Source organism: Sinohyriopsis cumingii, chromosome 10 (assembly GCF_028554795.1).
Source record: "Sinohyriopsis cumingii isolate HCF-2022 chromosome 10, ASM2855479v2, whole genome shotgun sequence".
NCBI classification, from domain to species: domain Eukaryota; kingdom Metazoa; phylum Mollusca; class Bivalvia; order Unionida; family Unionidae; genus Sinohyriopsis; species Sinohyriopsis cumingii.
The window spans coordinates 92,897,203-92,915,835 of NC_142970.1; the positions used below are offsets into that span (position 1 = coordinate 92,897,203).

General features: G+C 32.5%; 1 protein-coding gene across 2 annotated transcripts in view; it reads right to left on the bottom strand.

The window, feature by feature from the left end:
- LOC149790592 (uncharacterized) overlaps positions 1-16,561 on the bottom strand; it is a 133,132-nt gene extending 116,571 nt beyond the window's left edge. For both annotated transcript variants that reach the window (XM_089972688.1, XM_089972687.1), the window contains exon 1: positions 16,403-16,561. In XM_089972688.1, the coding sequence (XP_089828814.1) occupies positions 16,403-16,453 (51 nt within the window). In that variant the 5' untranslated portion in view covers positions 16,454-16,561. The remainder of the gene's footprint in view (positions 1-16,402) is intronic.
- Between the last annotated feature and the right edge of the window lie 2,072 nt (positions 16,562-18,633).

Sequence of the window (18,633 nt, forward strand, 5' to 3'; positions counted from 1 at the left end):
GGTGGGACTTCATTAAAGAAAGCAATTACCCACATAACTGACCAATCAAGGGCTTAATAAAGTCAGAGGTCTGTTTACATGTATTTCCAAAGTCTGAGTAAGAATTACTAATCTCCCTTTTCTATCCATATACTGAATTCCTATAAAACAGTGAAGTCAATAAAGTGACACATTACACATGCACTAATGGATGCACATGTACATCAAGGGTGAACACACAACATATGCACTCAAGTTAACACAGATACACACACACACACAGAGTGAAGACACTACATGTGTACTCATGTACATGAATTAAGGTTAAAGACAATACATACATGTATTCATTAATGTATGAATGGTAAATATTACATATCTCTTTATCTACAATCTTACCATAGGACTCAAAACTATGTTTCTAGTTGGTCAAAGACATTTGGTATCATAAACCTTCACTTAGAATACAAAAATTTGTACAATTCTTACCTAATAATTCCTAAAATAAGGTAATAAATAATCCAAGAAATAAATGTTTCATTTTTTTGGATGGATAATGCTGACTTTTAAAACAACCCAAAACAAACAAAACCCTATCTATTTCAGGACTACATTTTTAACCTAACTTTGACGACATCCAGGATAAATAGTGTAAACCAACTATTCAAATGAGATAATAATGACTTTCATATATAGCTCATTTGTGAGTTGACATCAAGGATAACTACAAAGTATACCATCTCAACAAATTAGATAACACTGACTTGAACTAAAAATGGGAAAATACATACATTAAGAAAATATATGATTTTTTGTATGCATCTCTTTACCGTTCATAAGAGGATTTTTTCATAAAACTCAATATTAAAGCCAACGATGTATTTTCATATAACCCGATATTAATGCCATTGGTGTCTTTTCATACAACCCAATATTAAAGCCAATGATATATTTTCATATAACCCAGTATTAATGCCATTGGTGTCTTTTCATATAACCCAATACTAAAACCAATGATGTCTTTTCATATAACTCAATATTAAAACCAATGATGTCTTTTTATATAACTCAATATTAAAACCAATGATGTCTTTTTATATAACCTGATAATAAAGCCGATGATATCTTTTTATATAACCCGATACTAAAACCAATGATGTCTTTTTATATAACCTGATTTTAAAGCCAATGATGTCTTTTCATATAGCCCAATATTAAACCCCGATGATGTCTTTTCATATAACCCGATATTAAAAGTGGAGATGTCTTTTCATATAAGCCAAAATTAAAGCCAATGTCTTTTCACCCAGCATTAAAGCCAGTGTTTTTTAAATATAACCCATTATTAAAGCCAATGTATTTTCATATGACCTATTGTTATGTCTTTTTATATAACCAAATATTAAAGCCAATTACATTATTTTCTTTCATGTAACCCAATATTAAAACTATTGATGCCCTTTCATATAACCCAGTAATAAAGCCAATGATATCTTTTCATATAACCCAATATTAAAAAGCCAATGTCTTTTGTATAACCCAATATTAAAGCCAATGATGTATTTTTACATACCCCAATATTAGAGCCAATGATTTATTTTCATACACCCCAATATTAGAGCCAATGATGTATTTTCATACACCCCAATATTAGAGCCAATGATGTATTTTTATATACCTCAATATTAGAGCCAATGATTTATTTTCATACACCCCAATATTAGAGCCAATGATGTATTTTCATACACCCAATATTAGAGCCCATGATGTATTTTGATACACCCCAATATTAAAGCTAATGATGTATTTTCATACACCCCAATATCAGAGTCAATGATGTATTTTCATACACCCCAATATTAGAGCCAAAGATGTATTTTCATACACCCCAATATTAGAGCCAAAGATGTATTTTCATACACCCCAATATTAGAGCCAAAGATGTATTTTCATACACCCCAATATTAGAGCCAAAGATGTATTTTCATACACCCCAATATTAGAGCCAAAGATGTATTTTCATACACCCCAATATTAGAGCCAATGATGTATTTTCATACACCCCAATATTAGAGCCAATGATGTATTTTTATATACCTCAATATTAGAGCCAATGATTTATTTTCATACACCCCAATATTAGAGCCAATGATGTATTTTCATACACCCAATATTAGAGCCCATGATGTATTTTGATACACCCCAATATTAAAGCTAATGATGTATTTTCATACACCCCAATATCAGAGTCAATGATGTATTTTCATACACCCAATATTACAGCCAATGATGTATTTATATATACCCCAATATTACAGCCAATGATGTATTTTCATACACCCCAATATTACAGCTAATGATGTATTTTCATACACCCCAATACCAGAGCCAATGATGTATTTTTATATACCCCAATATCAGAGCCAATGATGTATTTTCATACACCCCAATATCAGAGCCCATGATGTATTTTCATACACCCCAATATCAGAGCCAATGATGTATTTTCATACACCCCAATATCAGAGCCCATGATGTATTTTCATACACCCCAATATCAGAGCCAATGATGTATTTTCATACACCCCAATATCAGAGCCCATGATGTATTTTTATATACCCCAATATCAGAGCCAATGATGTATTTTCATACACCCCAATATCTGAGCCCATGATGTATTTTCATACACCCCAATATTAGAGCCCATGATGTATTTTCATACACCCCAATATCAGAGCCAATGATGTATTTTCATACATCCCACTATTAAAGCTAATGATGTATTTTCATACACCCCAATATCAGAGCCAATGATGTATTTTCATACACCCCAATATTAAAGCTAATGATGTATTTTCATACACCCCAATATCAGAGCCAATGATGTATTTTCATACACCCCAATATTAGAGCCAAAGATGTATTTTCATACACCCCAATATTAGAGCCAAAGATGTATTTTCATACACCCCAATATTAGAGCCAAAGATGTATTTTCATATACCCCAATATCAGAGCCAATGATAGAAGTCTGAACTGAGGTACCGTAGTAACATAAAGTAAGCTCATCAGAGACATCTGTATATCAGGATCTGGCTCCATTAACAGGGGTTAATGAGTGTGATGCTGTTGATTTTATTACAAATTATGACATGTGGTATGGCACTGTGAATAGACTGCATCAGTAGTTATATGCTGTTATTTTTAAATTAATACATTAGATTGTTGTTTTTTTCCTGCTAGGGCAAGCTTTCAGTTTTTAACAAAATTTTTTTACATCAAATAACAAAATAAAAAGTCACTTTTATAAGTATTTGACCAATTACCTTACTGAATTATTACTTTCATCTGTGTTAGACCTACTTCCTTATTGAATTATTACTTTATCAATGTTAGACCTAATTCCTTATTGAATTATTACTTTATCAATGTTAGACCTAATTCCTTACTGAATTATCTCTTTCATCAGTGTTAGACCTACTTCCTTATTGAATTATTACTTTTATCAGTGTTAGACCTACTTCGTAACTGAATTATTACTTTTATCAGTGTTAGACCTATTTCCTAATGGAATTATCACTTTTATCAGTGTTAGACCTACTTCCTAATGGAATTATCACTTTTATCAGTGTTAGACCTTTTTCCTTATGGAATCGTTTATTTATCAGTGTTAAACTTTCATCCTAATGGAATTATTACTTTTATAAGTATTTGACCAGTTACCTTACTGAATTATTACTTTTATCAGTGTTAGACCTGTTTCCTTATGGAATTATTACTTTTATCAGTGTTAGACCTACTTCCTTATGGAAAAATTACTTTTATCAGTGTTAGACCTACTTCCTTATGGAATTATGACTTTTATCAGTGTTAGACCTACTTCATAACTGAATTATTACTTTTATCAGTGTTAGACCTATTTCCTAATGGAATTATCACTTTTATCAGTGTTAGACCTACTTCCTAATGGAATTATCACTTTTATCAGTGTTAGACCTACTTCCTTACGGAATTATCACTTCTATCAGTGTTAGACCTTTTTCCTTATGGAATTGTTTATTTATAATGTTAAACTTTCATCCTTATGGAATTATTACTTTTATAAGTATTTGACCAGTTACCTTACTGAATGATTACTTTTATCAGTGTTAGACCTATTTCGTTACTGAATGATTACTTTTATCAGTGTTAGACCTATTTCGTTACTGAATAATTACTTGTATCAGTGTTAGACCTATTTCCTTATTGAATTATTACTTTTATCAGTGTTAGACCTATTTCCTTATTGAATTATTACTTTTATCAGTGTTAGACCTATTTCCTTATTGAATTATTACTTTTATCAGTGTTAGACCTATTTCCTTATTGAATTATCACTTTTATCAGTGTTAGACCTATTTCCTTATTGAATTATTACTTTTATCAGTGTTAGACCTATTTCCTTATTGAATTATTACTTTTATCAGTGTTAGACCTATTTCCTTATTGAATTATTACTTTTATCAGTGTTAGACCTATTTCCTTATTGAATTATTACTTTTATCAGTGTTAGACCTATTTCCTTATTGAATTATTACTTTTATCAGTGTTAGACCTATTTCCTTATTGAATTATCACTTTTATCAGTGTTAGACCTATTTCCTTATTGAATTATTACTTTTATCAGTGTTAGACCTATTTCCTAATGAAATTATCACTTTTATCAGTGTCAGACCTACTTCCTTATGGAATTATCACTTTTATGTGTTAGACCTTTTTCCTTATGGAATTTTTTATTTATCAATGTTAAACTTTCATCCTTATGGAATTATTACTTTTATAAGTATTTGACCAGTTACCTTACTGAATTATTACTTTTATCAGTGTTAGACCTATTTCGTTACTGAATAAGTACTTGTATCAGCGGTACAGGGCAAAATTTAAGACCTGGCAGTAACATCTGCTGCTGTGTCTACTACGAGTTTGCAACAAAAAAAAAAAAAACCAGTTATGTTGCATATCCTATTGTAACCCTTAAGATGTCAGCATCAATGAATATTATGCCAACTTCATACTACTGGAGGAACTTAGATATGGTTGAATATGGTAATTTCCTGATCATAATGTACCAGTCAGTACCAAGGTAAGGTCAATCCTCGACAATTACCTTCTATAGTCTGTTTACATTGCTAACGAGGAAGCACTTGTTTTATGCCCAGTGACGTCTTTTGGCTGGTCTCTCAGTATGAATAATCATTTTGGAAGGAAAAAAAGACATTTTCTATTTTATAATACTTATCTTTGACATGTGTAGATATGCCAATGGCAATGGCTTCTGTTGATAGTAACTTTACATAAACGATTTACATGTACACTTAAAAATACTGTAAAAAAATACTGTAAACAAAACATGTATAATCCTGAAAAATCTGTGAAAATTAATTAATCCCTTTTTTCCTCAAAATAACTGATGAAGAACCCTCCCGCTTATGCCAGCAACATCCCTATTCTACGAGGACTAATAGTGGGTCTATTATAAAAATGGAATTTGCATTAATTTCTAACAAATCATAGAGATAAATCGACCAAATGTGTAAAGAAATTATATTCTCAAGCCTTTCCTTTATTTCTTTATTAAAATCTCCCTATATCTGAGAAAATCCACCAATCCCATCTTATTAAATGGATGGCAAATTTTCCCCTAAATTGTAGATCATACCCGGGCTTAGAAATGATGCATTACAGGCAGAAGTCTTACCCTCTGGTCAGTACAGTTGTATACCAAGGAGCTATTTTGACCAGAAAGGGTACCCTCTGTACATGATCTAGCTAGTGCACTGGTACATTGGGTGGTTATTTTTAACAGAGGGTACCCTTGTGAAAACCCTCTACTTAGTTCACTATTTTATGTAGAAGGGGGCATCCCAAAGTTTACCCTCTACTCAGTTTACTATTTTAAGTAAGCGGGGGTATCCCAATGTTCGCCCTCTAGTATGTGCACTATTTTATGTAGGAGGTGGTATACCAATGTTCACCCTCTACTCAGTTCACTATTTTATGTAGGAGGGGTATCCCAATGTTCACCCTCTACTCAGTTCACTTTTTTATGTAGAAGGGGGCATCCCAATGTTTACCCTCTAGTCTGTACACTATTTTATGTAGAAGGGGGTATCCCAATGTTTACCCTCTAGTCTGTACACTATTTTATGTAGGAGGTGGTATCCCAATGTTCACCCTCTACTCAGTTCACTATTTTATGTAGAAGGCGGCATCCCAATGTTTACCCTCTAGTCTGTACACTATTTTATGTAGGAGGGGGGTATTCCAATATTCACCCTCTAGTCTGTGCACTTTTTTATGTAGGAGGGGGTATCCCAATGTTCACCCTCTAGTCTGTGCACTATTTTATGTATGTACCCTGTGTTTACCCTTTAATCAGTGCACTAATAGCTAAGTGTTATTTTTAAGAAGGAGGGGTATCCTGAGTTCACCTTCTAGTCAGTCAGTGCAATTATATATCTGATGGTTATTTTATGTAGTCAGGGGAACCCTATAGTTTATGTAGTCAGGGGAACCCCCTATTTTATGTAGTCAGGGGAACCCCATATACACCCCATATTCACCCTCTGGTCACTGCACCTATATCTGATGGTTTATTTTAAGCAGGAGTCAGGAGGGGGTACCACTGCATTCATCCTCATGTTGGTTCAATGGTATATCTGATAGTTAAATTCTAGGCTGCAACGGTGTAATTTTGAGTATGGTCAGGTATCATAGTGTCTTCTTTCTGACTATACATATGAAAGAAATCCTCAGGACCCATTATAACACTCCTTAATGACAATATTATGAAAGAAATCCTCATCACCCAATAGCACTCCTTTATAACAATATTATGGAACAAATCCTCATTACCCAATATACGTGATAAAGCTTGCCAGTAGCTTCTCATGGGTCGGTGGTTCTTTCCGGGTTCTTCCTCCACCATTTATACTGGCCAACATGTATACATATCTTGTGCTGAAAAATGCCTTTAAACCCTACAACAGCAACAACACTACTTTATGACAATAGTAAGAAAGAAATCCTCAAAACCTCATCACCCAATAACAATCCTTTATGATCATATTATGAAAGAAAACCTCATCACCCAATTAGATTTCTTTATCACCATTTTATGAAAGAAAACCTCATCACCCAATAACATTTCTTTATGATCATATTATGAAAGAAAACCTCATCACCCAATAACATTTCTTTATCACCATTTTATGAAAGAAAACCTCATCACCCAATAACATTTCTTTATGATCATATTATGAAAGAAAACCTCATCACCCAATAACATTTCTTTATCACCATTTTATGAAAGAAAACCTCATCACCCAATAACATTTCTTTATCACCATTTTATGAAAGAAAACCTCATCACCCAACTACACTCCTTTATGACCTTATTGTGAAAGAAAACCTTATCAAACAATCACATTTCTTTATCACCATTTTATGAAAGAAAACCTCATCACCCCACTACATTCCTTTATGACCTTATTATGAAAGAAACCATATCACCCAACTACACTCCTTTATGACCTTATTGTGAAAGAAAACCTCATCACCCAATCACATTTCTTTATCACCATTTTATGAAAGAAAACCTCATCACCCAATAACATTTCTTTATCACCATTTTATGAAAGAAAACCTCATCACCCCACTACATTCCTTTATGACCTTATTATGAAAGAAACCATATCACCCAACTACACTCCTTTATGACCTTATTATGAAAGAAACCATATCACCCACCTACACTCCTTTATGACCTTATTGTGAAAGAAAACCTCATCACCCAATCACATTTCTTTATCACCATTTTATGAAAGAAAACCTCATCACCCAATAACATTTCTTTTTCACCATTTTATGAAATAAAACTTCATCACCCAATAACATTTCTTTATCACCATTTTATGAAAGAAAACCTCAACACCCAAATGCACTCCTTTATGACCTTATTGTGAAACAAAACCTTATCACCCAATAACGCTTCTTTATAACCATATTTTGAAAAAAAACCTCAGCATCCAATAACACTCATTTTTCTTTATTCATGGACAGTGTTTATTTTTTTATATGTATTAAGTTGCCTGTACTTATACTTTCTATAAACTTTCATGCATGATGTGAAATTCAACTGTAACATGATATATTTAACTATAACATGACATTTAACTGTAACAAGATTTTTTTAACATGATATCTTAAACTGTAACATGATATATTTAACTGTAACATGATATATTTGTCTTTAAAGTTCATCTGGATCAAAGAAATATTACAATTTGGTTACAATACAAACATTTTGAAAAGCTATAGTCAAAATTAAGAACATCATCACATAAATTACATACAGACAGTACGAAATTAAACAGATGAATCATTAAGATGAATGATGAAATCGTACTAAAAAAACTGTCCTTTATGTAATGTAATGGAACGGATAAAATCGTACTCCTGATGTCTGGGGGATGCATCAAAATTACAATGAATAGTGAAAATATGTACAGTGAAACAATTATTCCCACTGTAATTAATGTATTAGTAGGGGGATGCATTTGCACAGGCGGAAAATTTTTTAGCAAGGTTTAACAAATACACAACTAAGTTTTATATATATTCATTTACATTTGAAAACATATGGTACATGAATTTAAAAAAATTCTAATTTGTGACATTTTTAATGCAAATGAATGACATGAAAGACATTTTTATAGACTTGGCACATACAGTCCTACATGTAATATTATAGAGTTTAATTGTACAAATGCGGTCTGAATGCTACGAATGCAAAGAAAAAGACTAGAGTGATGCTGTTCAATAGCAATTAGCAGCAATGGAGATGTACAGCAGTCATTCACATCTCTTGTGGTTGGCAAGGCATGGATACAAGAAACAATGAAAAACTAAACGGCAGACAACTTACAGTGGGAAACGGTCTAAATTATTTCACCACATAAAAACAAAACATCATTGAGCAAACTGACATATAGCAGGGTGTACCTGTACCTTTATGCATTAAACTTCCTTCCTCCCTTCCTTCCTTCATTCATATTTACATGAACTATCATCATACATGTATTTTTATGAAATGATTAATAAGAATACACAATTGTTTAAGGGGAAACATAATTGGGGAATGATAAAAGCTGTTTTTTTTAATGTATTTTTAATGTATTGGGTTGCAACAAAATATTGTTAATGTCTTCAATATTCATGCCAACAGTCACCATCCAATTAATGTTAATGTGTTGAGCGAGACCACAGAATGGCTTTTGCAAGAATTAGTAATTTGTTGGCTTTTTTCATCAATATATCAAAACACAAATAGAGAACAGACACAGGGCAATATCAAGGTATCAATGACAAGTGTAAAAAACATGTTTGTACCACATTTTGGTATATTGATAGAAAGCATACTTGTACCACATTTTGGTATACCAATAGAAAGCATGCTTGTACCACATCTTGGTACATTCATAGAAAACACCTGAAACCACATTTTGGTATAAAAATAGAAAGCACACTTGTACCACATTTTGTTATGCTAACAGAAAAAAACATGCTTGTATCACATGTTGGAATACTGATAGAAAACACATGTACCACATTTTGGTATGCTAATAGAAAGCAAGCTTGTATCGCATTTTGGAATATTGATAGAAAACATGCATGTACCATATTTTGGCATACAAATAGAAAGCACACTTGTACCACATTTTGGTATACTGATAGAAAGCATACTTGTACCACATTTTGGTATACCAATAGAAAGCATGCTTGTACTACATCTTGGTACATTCATAGAAAACACCTGAAACCACATTTTGGTATAAAAATAGAAAGCACACTTGTACCACATTTTGTTATGCTAACAGAAAAAACATGCTTGTACCACATTTTGAAATAATGATAGAAAACACATGTACCACATTTTGGTATACTGATAGAAAGCATGCTTGTACCACATTTGAGTGCACCGATATAAAACATGCTTGCACCACATTTTGGTATACAAATAAAAAGAACACTTGTACCACATTTTGGTATGCTCAAAGAAAACACATGTACCACATTCTGGTATAATGACAGAAAGCATGCTTGCACCACATTTTAGTGCACTGATATAAAACACACTTGCACCACATTTTGGTATACTGAGAGAAAGCACACTTGGACCACATTTTAGTATACTGATAGAAAACATGCTTGGACCACATTTTGGTATACTGATAGAAAACACACTTGCACCACATTTTGGTATACTGATAGAAAACATGCTTGTACCACATTTTAGTATACTGATACAAAACATGCTTGTACCACATTTTAGTATACTGATAGAAAACATGCTTGTACCACATTTTAGTATACTGATAGACAACATGCTTGTACCACATTTTAGTATACTGATAGAGCATAATCTTCTATAACAAAAACCTAAAATGTATTTCCCAATCATATATTAATGGTCTATGTTCCACAGAAATAAGATAATTATAAGTCACAGCACTGGAAATCAGACTCCATTTTTATTTCCATTCAGTCCATATAATAAATAATCACAAGCTAAAACATTTGAAATCGGTTTCCATTTGATTTCCAGTTCAGTTTTTATAACATAATCACAAGTTACATCATTGGAAATTGGACTCCATTTGATTTCCAATCAGTCTATACAAGTTACAGCATTAGAAATCAGAATCCATTTGATTCCCAATCAGTCTATACAAGTTACAGCATTAGAAATTGGACTCCATTTGATTCCAATCAGTCTATACAAGTTATAGCATTAGAAATTGGACTCCATTTGATTCCCAATCAGTCTATACAAGTTACAGCATTAGAAATTGGACTCCATTTGATTTCCATTCAGTCTATACAAGTTATAGCATTAGAAATCAGAATCCATTTGATTCCCAATCAGTCTATACAAGTTACAGCATTAGAAATTGGACTCCATTTGATTCCATTCAGTCTATACAAGTTATAGCATTAGAAATTGGACTCCATTTGATTCCAATCAGTCTATACAAGTTACAGCATTAGAAATTGGACTCCATTTAATTCCCAATCAGTCTATACAAGTTACAGCATTAGAAATCAGAATCCATTTGATTCCCAATCAGTCTATACAAGTTATGGCATTATAAATTGGACTCCATTTGATTCCAATCAGTCTATATAAGTTACAGCATTAGAAATTGGACTCCATTTGATTTCCATTCAGTCTATATTGTAAGTGGAGTTGAACTAAAAGATTGTATTCTAAATTACCTTTAACCTGATCTTCATTCTAAAGAAGAAAAAAAAAACACAAGCTGACCCCACTGAAGTCAATCATTTTACCTTTCAAGTCTCTATGGGTGTGTAAATACAGACTTGTACCTCATATATATTTTCCTGCCAAAATGCAAGTGACAGACACAAAAGAGACACATTTAACTCATAGGGTTATTCAAAAATACTGAAAACTTGAGAGAAAAGGGAGATACTGTAGAAAAAAGTAACTACTTACTTTAGTAAAATATTTGAGAGGTATGTTAATGAAGAAATAAAATCTGGCATGCAACAAGAATACACTATTTCTCCCATAATATGACAAAGAGGCCAGTCAAATAGATTTACCTAAACAAAATAATCAAATTGATTTACAAAGGGGCCAATCAGTTTTTTTTATACCAAAATTGATTTACATATGATGAATCAAATTAATTTACACAGGGTTTAGTCAAATACATTACCAAGGGGCAGGTCAAACATATTTACCAAGGGGCAGGCCAAACATATTTAACAAGGGGCCAGTCAAATAAATTTATTAAAGGGCATGTCAGACTTACCAATGGACCAGTCAAAAGATTTACCAAGGGGCCAGTCAAATAGGTTTACGAAGGGACAGGTCAAATATACTGAACAAGGGGCAGGCCTAACAGATTTACCAAAGGGAAGGTCAAACTTACCAAGGGACCAGTCCAAACAGATTTACCAAAGGGACAGTCAAATAGGTTTACCAAGGGGCAGGTCAAATTGATTTACCAAAGGGGCAGGTCAGATTTACCAAAGGACCATTCAAACAGATTTACCAAGGGGCAGGTCAAACATATTTACAAAGGGCCAGTAAAACAGATTTACCAAGGGGCAGGGCAAACAGATTTACTAAGGGACAGGCCAAACAGATTTACCAAGGGGTCAAGCAAATAGGGAATGGTCCAACAGTTTAGATTTGTCAAAAAGAAGGGAGTAGACTTATAATTAGACAGAAACATATTTAACAAAGTTCTAGATAAGCAGCATTTTTGTATATTTCACTCAAAACAAATTATGCAAAATTTGATTGTAAATATTTAGTCCAAAATATGATTGTAAACATTTAGTCCAAAATTTTATTGTAAACATTTAGCCCAGAATTTGTCAGCGTATGTCACATCTGATAAAGATCAATTAGGATGTTAGGACAAGTTCTGTGTGATTAGGATGTTAGGACAAGTTTTGTGTGATTATGTGTATGTGATTAGGATGTTAGGACAGGTTCTGTATGGCTATGTGTGTGTGACTAAGACAAATTCTGTATGATTATGTATGTGTGATTAGGACAAGTTCTGTGTGATTATGTATGTGTGATTAGGACAAGTTCTATGTGATTATGTGAGCATGATTAGGACAAGTTCTGTGTGGTTATGTGTGTGTGATTAGGATGTTAGGACAAGTTCTGTATGATTATGTATGTGTGATTAGGACAAGTTCTGTGTGATTATGTATGTGCGATTAGGACAAGTTCTATGTGATTATGTGTGTATGATTAGGACAAGTTCTGTGTGATTATGTGTATGTGATTAGGACAAGTTCTGTGTAATTATGTGTGTGTGTGATTAGGACAAGTTCTGTGTGATTATGTGTATGTGATTAGGATGTTAGGACAAGTTCTGTATGATTATGTGTGTGTGATTAGGATAAGTTCTGTGTGATTATGTGTAAGTGATTAGGATATTAGAACAAGTTCTGTATGATTATGTGTGTGATTAGGACAAGTTCTGTGTGATTATGTGTATGTGATTAGGATGTTAGGACAAGTTCTGTATGATTATGTGTGTGTGATTAGGACAAGTTCTGTGTAATTAAGTGTGTGTGATTAGGACAAGTTCTTTGTGATTAAGTGTGTGTGATTAGGATAAGTTCTGTGTGATTAGGATATTAGGACAAGTTCCTTGTATGCTGAGCACTTTTGAAATAATACTACCTGACCATTGTGAAAACACTCGCTCAAACTGCACCATATGATCAAATGCACCCTGATTTAATGTCTTCATGATTACAACAGTCTGGCATTCAAAATTTGTGTACTGAAGTTTCATAAAGATCCAGTACATCTTTTAAAAGCAGAATTAGTTAAAAACCACTGCATAAAATACCCAAGACTTTATACAGAGCATTGTCCTTTGTAAACATTTTCCAATGTTTTTTAAAAAGGGTATAGGCTTGTGATATTAAATTTGTTTTTCATTAGCTAAATAAGGTTACAAATAACATTATTAAGAAATTATATTATTTGGTCATTATTAAAAGAAGAAGTTATCTGGTCATTATTTGATTACATTTTAATGTAACTGATAATAGTATGTAAGCAAGATGTATTTTGTGTATGCTAAGAAGATAGGAGTAGGATTTTGGGAGTGAGAGAAGTAGAAAGTCAACATTACCTTGAAGGTCGAGTTTGGATTGCATTCAATGAATCACATTTTAAAACAGATAGTCACTGATACAGTTTTGTATTTATAGTAAGTATACTAAAAACAGAATGTCAGTCAGAGTTGGTTAGAAACTGCATCAAATTTTAAAACATAGTGTCAGTCAGAGTTGGTCAGAAAATACGCCAAATTTTAAAACAGAGTGTGGAAAGCTGGAGTTGGTCAGAAACTGTCAAATTTTAAAACAGAGTGTGGAAAGCTGGAGTTGGTCAGAAACTGTCAAATTTGAATACAGAGTGTGGAAAGCTGGAGTTGATCAGAAACTATCAAATTTGAATAGAGAGTGTGGAAAGCTGGAGTTGGTCAGAAACTGTCAAATTGGAAATATCTATGTATACAGCAATGTACAGGCATTAATCAATCCTTTTGAAATTCTGTGTCAGACACCTATGTACTACATTTAATTGTAGGTGAACTCCACTCCTTGGTTCCATTGATATTTTGACAGACAACTAAGTCACCTGTATGAAAAGCTGTCAAGTTATGTGCCAGATTCACTTACATGGGGCTTGTTTTAAAAAACAGAATTTTTATTATTATCTGTACATACACATTACCAATAACCTGAACATGGACCAATTTATAGGAAGGGGGATGTAGCAGTCAAATATATATATATACATTTTTTGCTGCGAAAAAAGGAGTAGAAGTTGTCCATCTGACTACCCTTCTATATCAAAAATACTCTCTATATCAAAAATACTCTCTATATAAAAAATACTCTCTATATCAAAGATACTCTCTATATAAAAAATACTCTCTATATCAAAGATACTCTCTATATCAAAAATACTCTTTATCAAAGATACTCTCTATCAAAAATACTCTCTATATCAAAGATACTCTCTATATCAAAAATACTCTATATAAAAAATACTCTCTATATCAAAGATACTCTCCATATCAAAGATACTCTCTATATCAAAGATACTCTCTATATCAAAAATACTCTCTATATCAAAGATGCTCTCTATCAAAGATACTCTCTATATCAAAAATACTCTCTATATCAGAAATACTCTCTATATCAAAGATACTCTCTGCATCTACTACTGATGACCTGTCATGAATAAGGATGTTAAGATACAACAGAAAGAAATCAGGGAATAGTTTTAAAAAAATTCTCGGCCAAAAAATACAACCACTTGAGGTTACTAATCACTCAAAGTGTTTCTGAAATTCAGATAATACCCCGGGCTCTTTCATTTACCCTTTATAAAAAGAAATTGTTCTTTTTTTTCCTTCTTTTTTTAAACTGGGCAATGTACCTGTTGATGTATAAAATTGCTTTCATTACATTGTCAATGTGTTAACATGTTTAACTTTATTATTATCACTGCCTTTGTTGTTATTATTTTATTATCATAATTGTTGCCACTGTTATTATCTTTATTATTATTATCATCACCATTCTTATTATTTTTATCATCATCATAACCATTGCAGGCATTAATATTCTATCATCATCATTGTCACCACTGTTATTATTATTATTATTATTTCATCATCATCATCACTGCCACGACTGCTGTTGCCATTATTATCATCTTCCTAAAATCATATTTTTTGTCCTTCACCCCGTTACACATCTTGTAAGTCATAAAGCTACTGAAGAAGGCAACATTTTGGCTATCAATGTCATCACACTAAGGTCTTGCATTTTGTACAGAGGTTCATAGAAAATCTGATAGTGAATTTGAAGGACTGTATAATTTTGTACCTTTATCTTCATTCCGCATGACATGTTTGGGATACCTTAACATATGTAGCATTATGCTGCGGGGATTGTACTGATATGCAAGTAAACCTCTGAAATATTTATTATTCAGAATCTAATAAGGTTACATATCTGGCCATTTTTAATTCAAGGTTTAACATAATGATAGTAAACAAAAAGTTATAAAACCTTCGAACTTAGCATTAAGCACTTTTCTAGCCTTTCATTACATTACAAATATATATTCTTAAACACATACAGAGAGATACTCATGTATAACAAACTCTAACTATATTGACATTTCTCCCATACCATAATAGCTGCATAACAGCTACTAATTTCAAACAGTAATGTTTGATTGCTAACATACATACATACATACATACGCACGCACGCACGCACGCACGCACGCACGCACGCATTCATCAATCAATACATGCATACCGAGTATAACTTGAACATTACTACTGTAATGAAAGAAATCAAAACTTGGGTATTTGGAATAATTGAACAATCAAGTTGACATCATTTTAAAAAAATGGCCTGCGATTTTCATGTATATGATCGATCTTGTAAGTAACTGTATCAATGATTAATACAGTTTATTACGTGTGACTGCTGGCGAAGGAGGAGGGTGCGCGATCTCTATGTGTTTCATTTATATACATAGATATATTCCCGTTATAACCCAAATCCGTGTCATTTCTCCTTTACTATCATGACCTTGTCGCGCTATCACACCTAATCATTGTTAATGTTATACACAAGATGACGGTCTTGATCTGTGAGGAGAATGTAATTACACGCTTGAGTAAGCATTTAAGTGTATGTTTTCAATGTACTCTTACGTAGCACGAGATCCGCCTCCTTTTCCATGTAGCTTTACAATACAAAAAGGTTAATAAAAATATATTCACCTACCTTGTGCGTTTTTCGCTTATGCTTTTTCTTTGGAGACAGAGGTACATCCATTCCCGCAATGGGATTGTTTAATTCATTTTGTTTATTTTTAACTGAATATAGGGAACAGTTAAGCCGGCGGTTCCTAAACAGATGTTTACACTCGCTTCATGCCTCAGCTGTATTTTGAACTTTAACCTTCCATGTTGCCGCTTAGGTAATTACGAATTGCTGTCATGCAATGAACGCTACGTTAAAATTATGATTAATATAATACTTTCATTGAAAGTGAATATAAAGACTGTAACAGTGTTCTGTTTAACCGCTCATTCAATATAACCAGCAAAAAGTCAGCAAGAATATTTTATACAGGACATAAGTGTGCCTGATATCATTAAGGTAGCACCAGACGCTATAAGTTGCTAGTTTCAGCACAGACTTGTATATTCGAGCATGTGTTTTATGAGAACAATTGATAGAAATAGAAACAATACAAATATAAAAACAAAGAAAATAGATGTTATTTATTCAGATTTTTTAAACAAAATGACATAAACGAACCATGTCATAGGAAAAAAATGTTGAACGAGACTGGAATTATGTGTCGACAAAATATAGCCGCTTAAATTTTATTTTTTCCTCATTTGCTGTAACTGTTATTTGTCCCCAAATTTACTGTAATAAAATATGTATATTTTTTTTTCTTCCAAAAGTTGTGATGTTCCTCATATTTTTGCAATGAAACTTGACACATTCTTACAACCACACATGTCTCAAATTAAGTTATTTTGAAGAAAAGAAAGAAGCCCATATTATAGCTATGCAAGTAAGGTTTAAATGATACATGAATATGCACTGCCCATAAAAATAACTCAGTGCATTGTTTTGTTTTTATAGCGTGATAATCTGCTTGTTTGGCTGTCGGATACAATAATAGATTTTGCATTTGATTCGAGCATATTTTGGTTAGTTTGTGACAGAAATTCATTTGTTGCATTTACGCTACTGAATATAATAGAACAAAATGGATCTCAATAGTTCTGTTAAATAAAGAAGAGGTAAGGTAAATGAATACCATGCAAAGGCAACATGCATCTTCTCAAGGTTATACACAAAACTAAAAACTATACTCCTCGATAGAAAGTTCTCTTTAAAATATAAAATAAAGAAAGCCAACAAACGCATACCCGTCGTGGTTACTTTCCAGCTCGATCCCTAAACTTACAAGCATAACTGAAATAAATGACCGAACAAACTGAATCAATCAACTTTTCTGTGCGAATATCGTAGTGTAAAACTAGTATTCAACTATTCGTTTGTTTACCCGATGAGTCTGGTAGCATTTTGTAAGAAAACAAACAAGAAAGCTGTAAACTATACAACTTTGGATTCGTTTATAAGGAAAAAGATGAAAACCTGATAAATGTTCTGAAAATCAACACACGTTAGACCCCATTATAATTATGTAATTTAAATACTAACATTGCATTCGCAACTTCGAGGCTTAACCTCAGTGGGACACAACTCCCTGTATTTTTTTAAAAAATAATTAATTACATCTCAGATACATATTTTTAAATACCCGCAATATAAAAGAACATGTAATGAACAATTGCTATTCTTCCTTACGTACAGCATGTATTGCACCGTTATAAATAACTGATGGTGTCTTGCCAGTCCTCCTCATCAGTACAATAATTATTGAGCTTTTCGACGTTAGTTTCGAGTACATTTTCTATATTTTATCAATAATATTAGGTTACTATTATTTTAAATTTTAAATATTAATATATTAATTAGATGTTACTATTATTTGTACAGGAACATAATAAATACATCCTTCTACCCTGAATACAGTTTGCCGTACGTTCTGTTTCTAAAAATAGCCTATTCGGATCCGATGTTCTCGTCATTCTGAACGAGCTCTCGTCATCCAGCTTCACGACCTTGTAATACATTTACTCGATTCATTTCTTTGATTCAGTAAGTGTATTTTCTTTGACATTGTTATGCATAATATCTTGGTAGTGATGATCATTACCCAATGTAACACAGATATCGAAATGACATCGCAACTTTCATCTAGGACTGTCCCAAGTTCTCACAAAGGTGTATCTCGAATTTATGATGAAATAAATACACTGCTGCGCATAATTTATTTCTCATTTCATTCTTAAATGAATACAGTTATTTATCCATCCATGATGCGTACATGTAATAAATATAGTTATTTAGTCATCCATGAACATGTA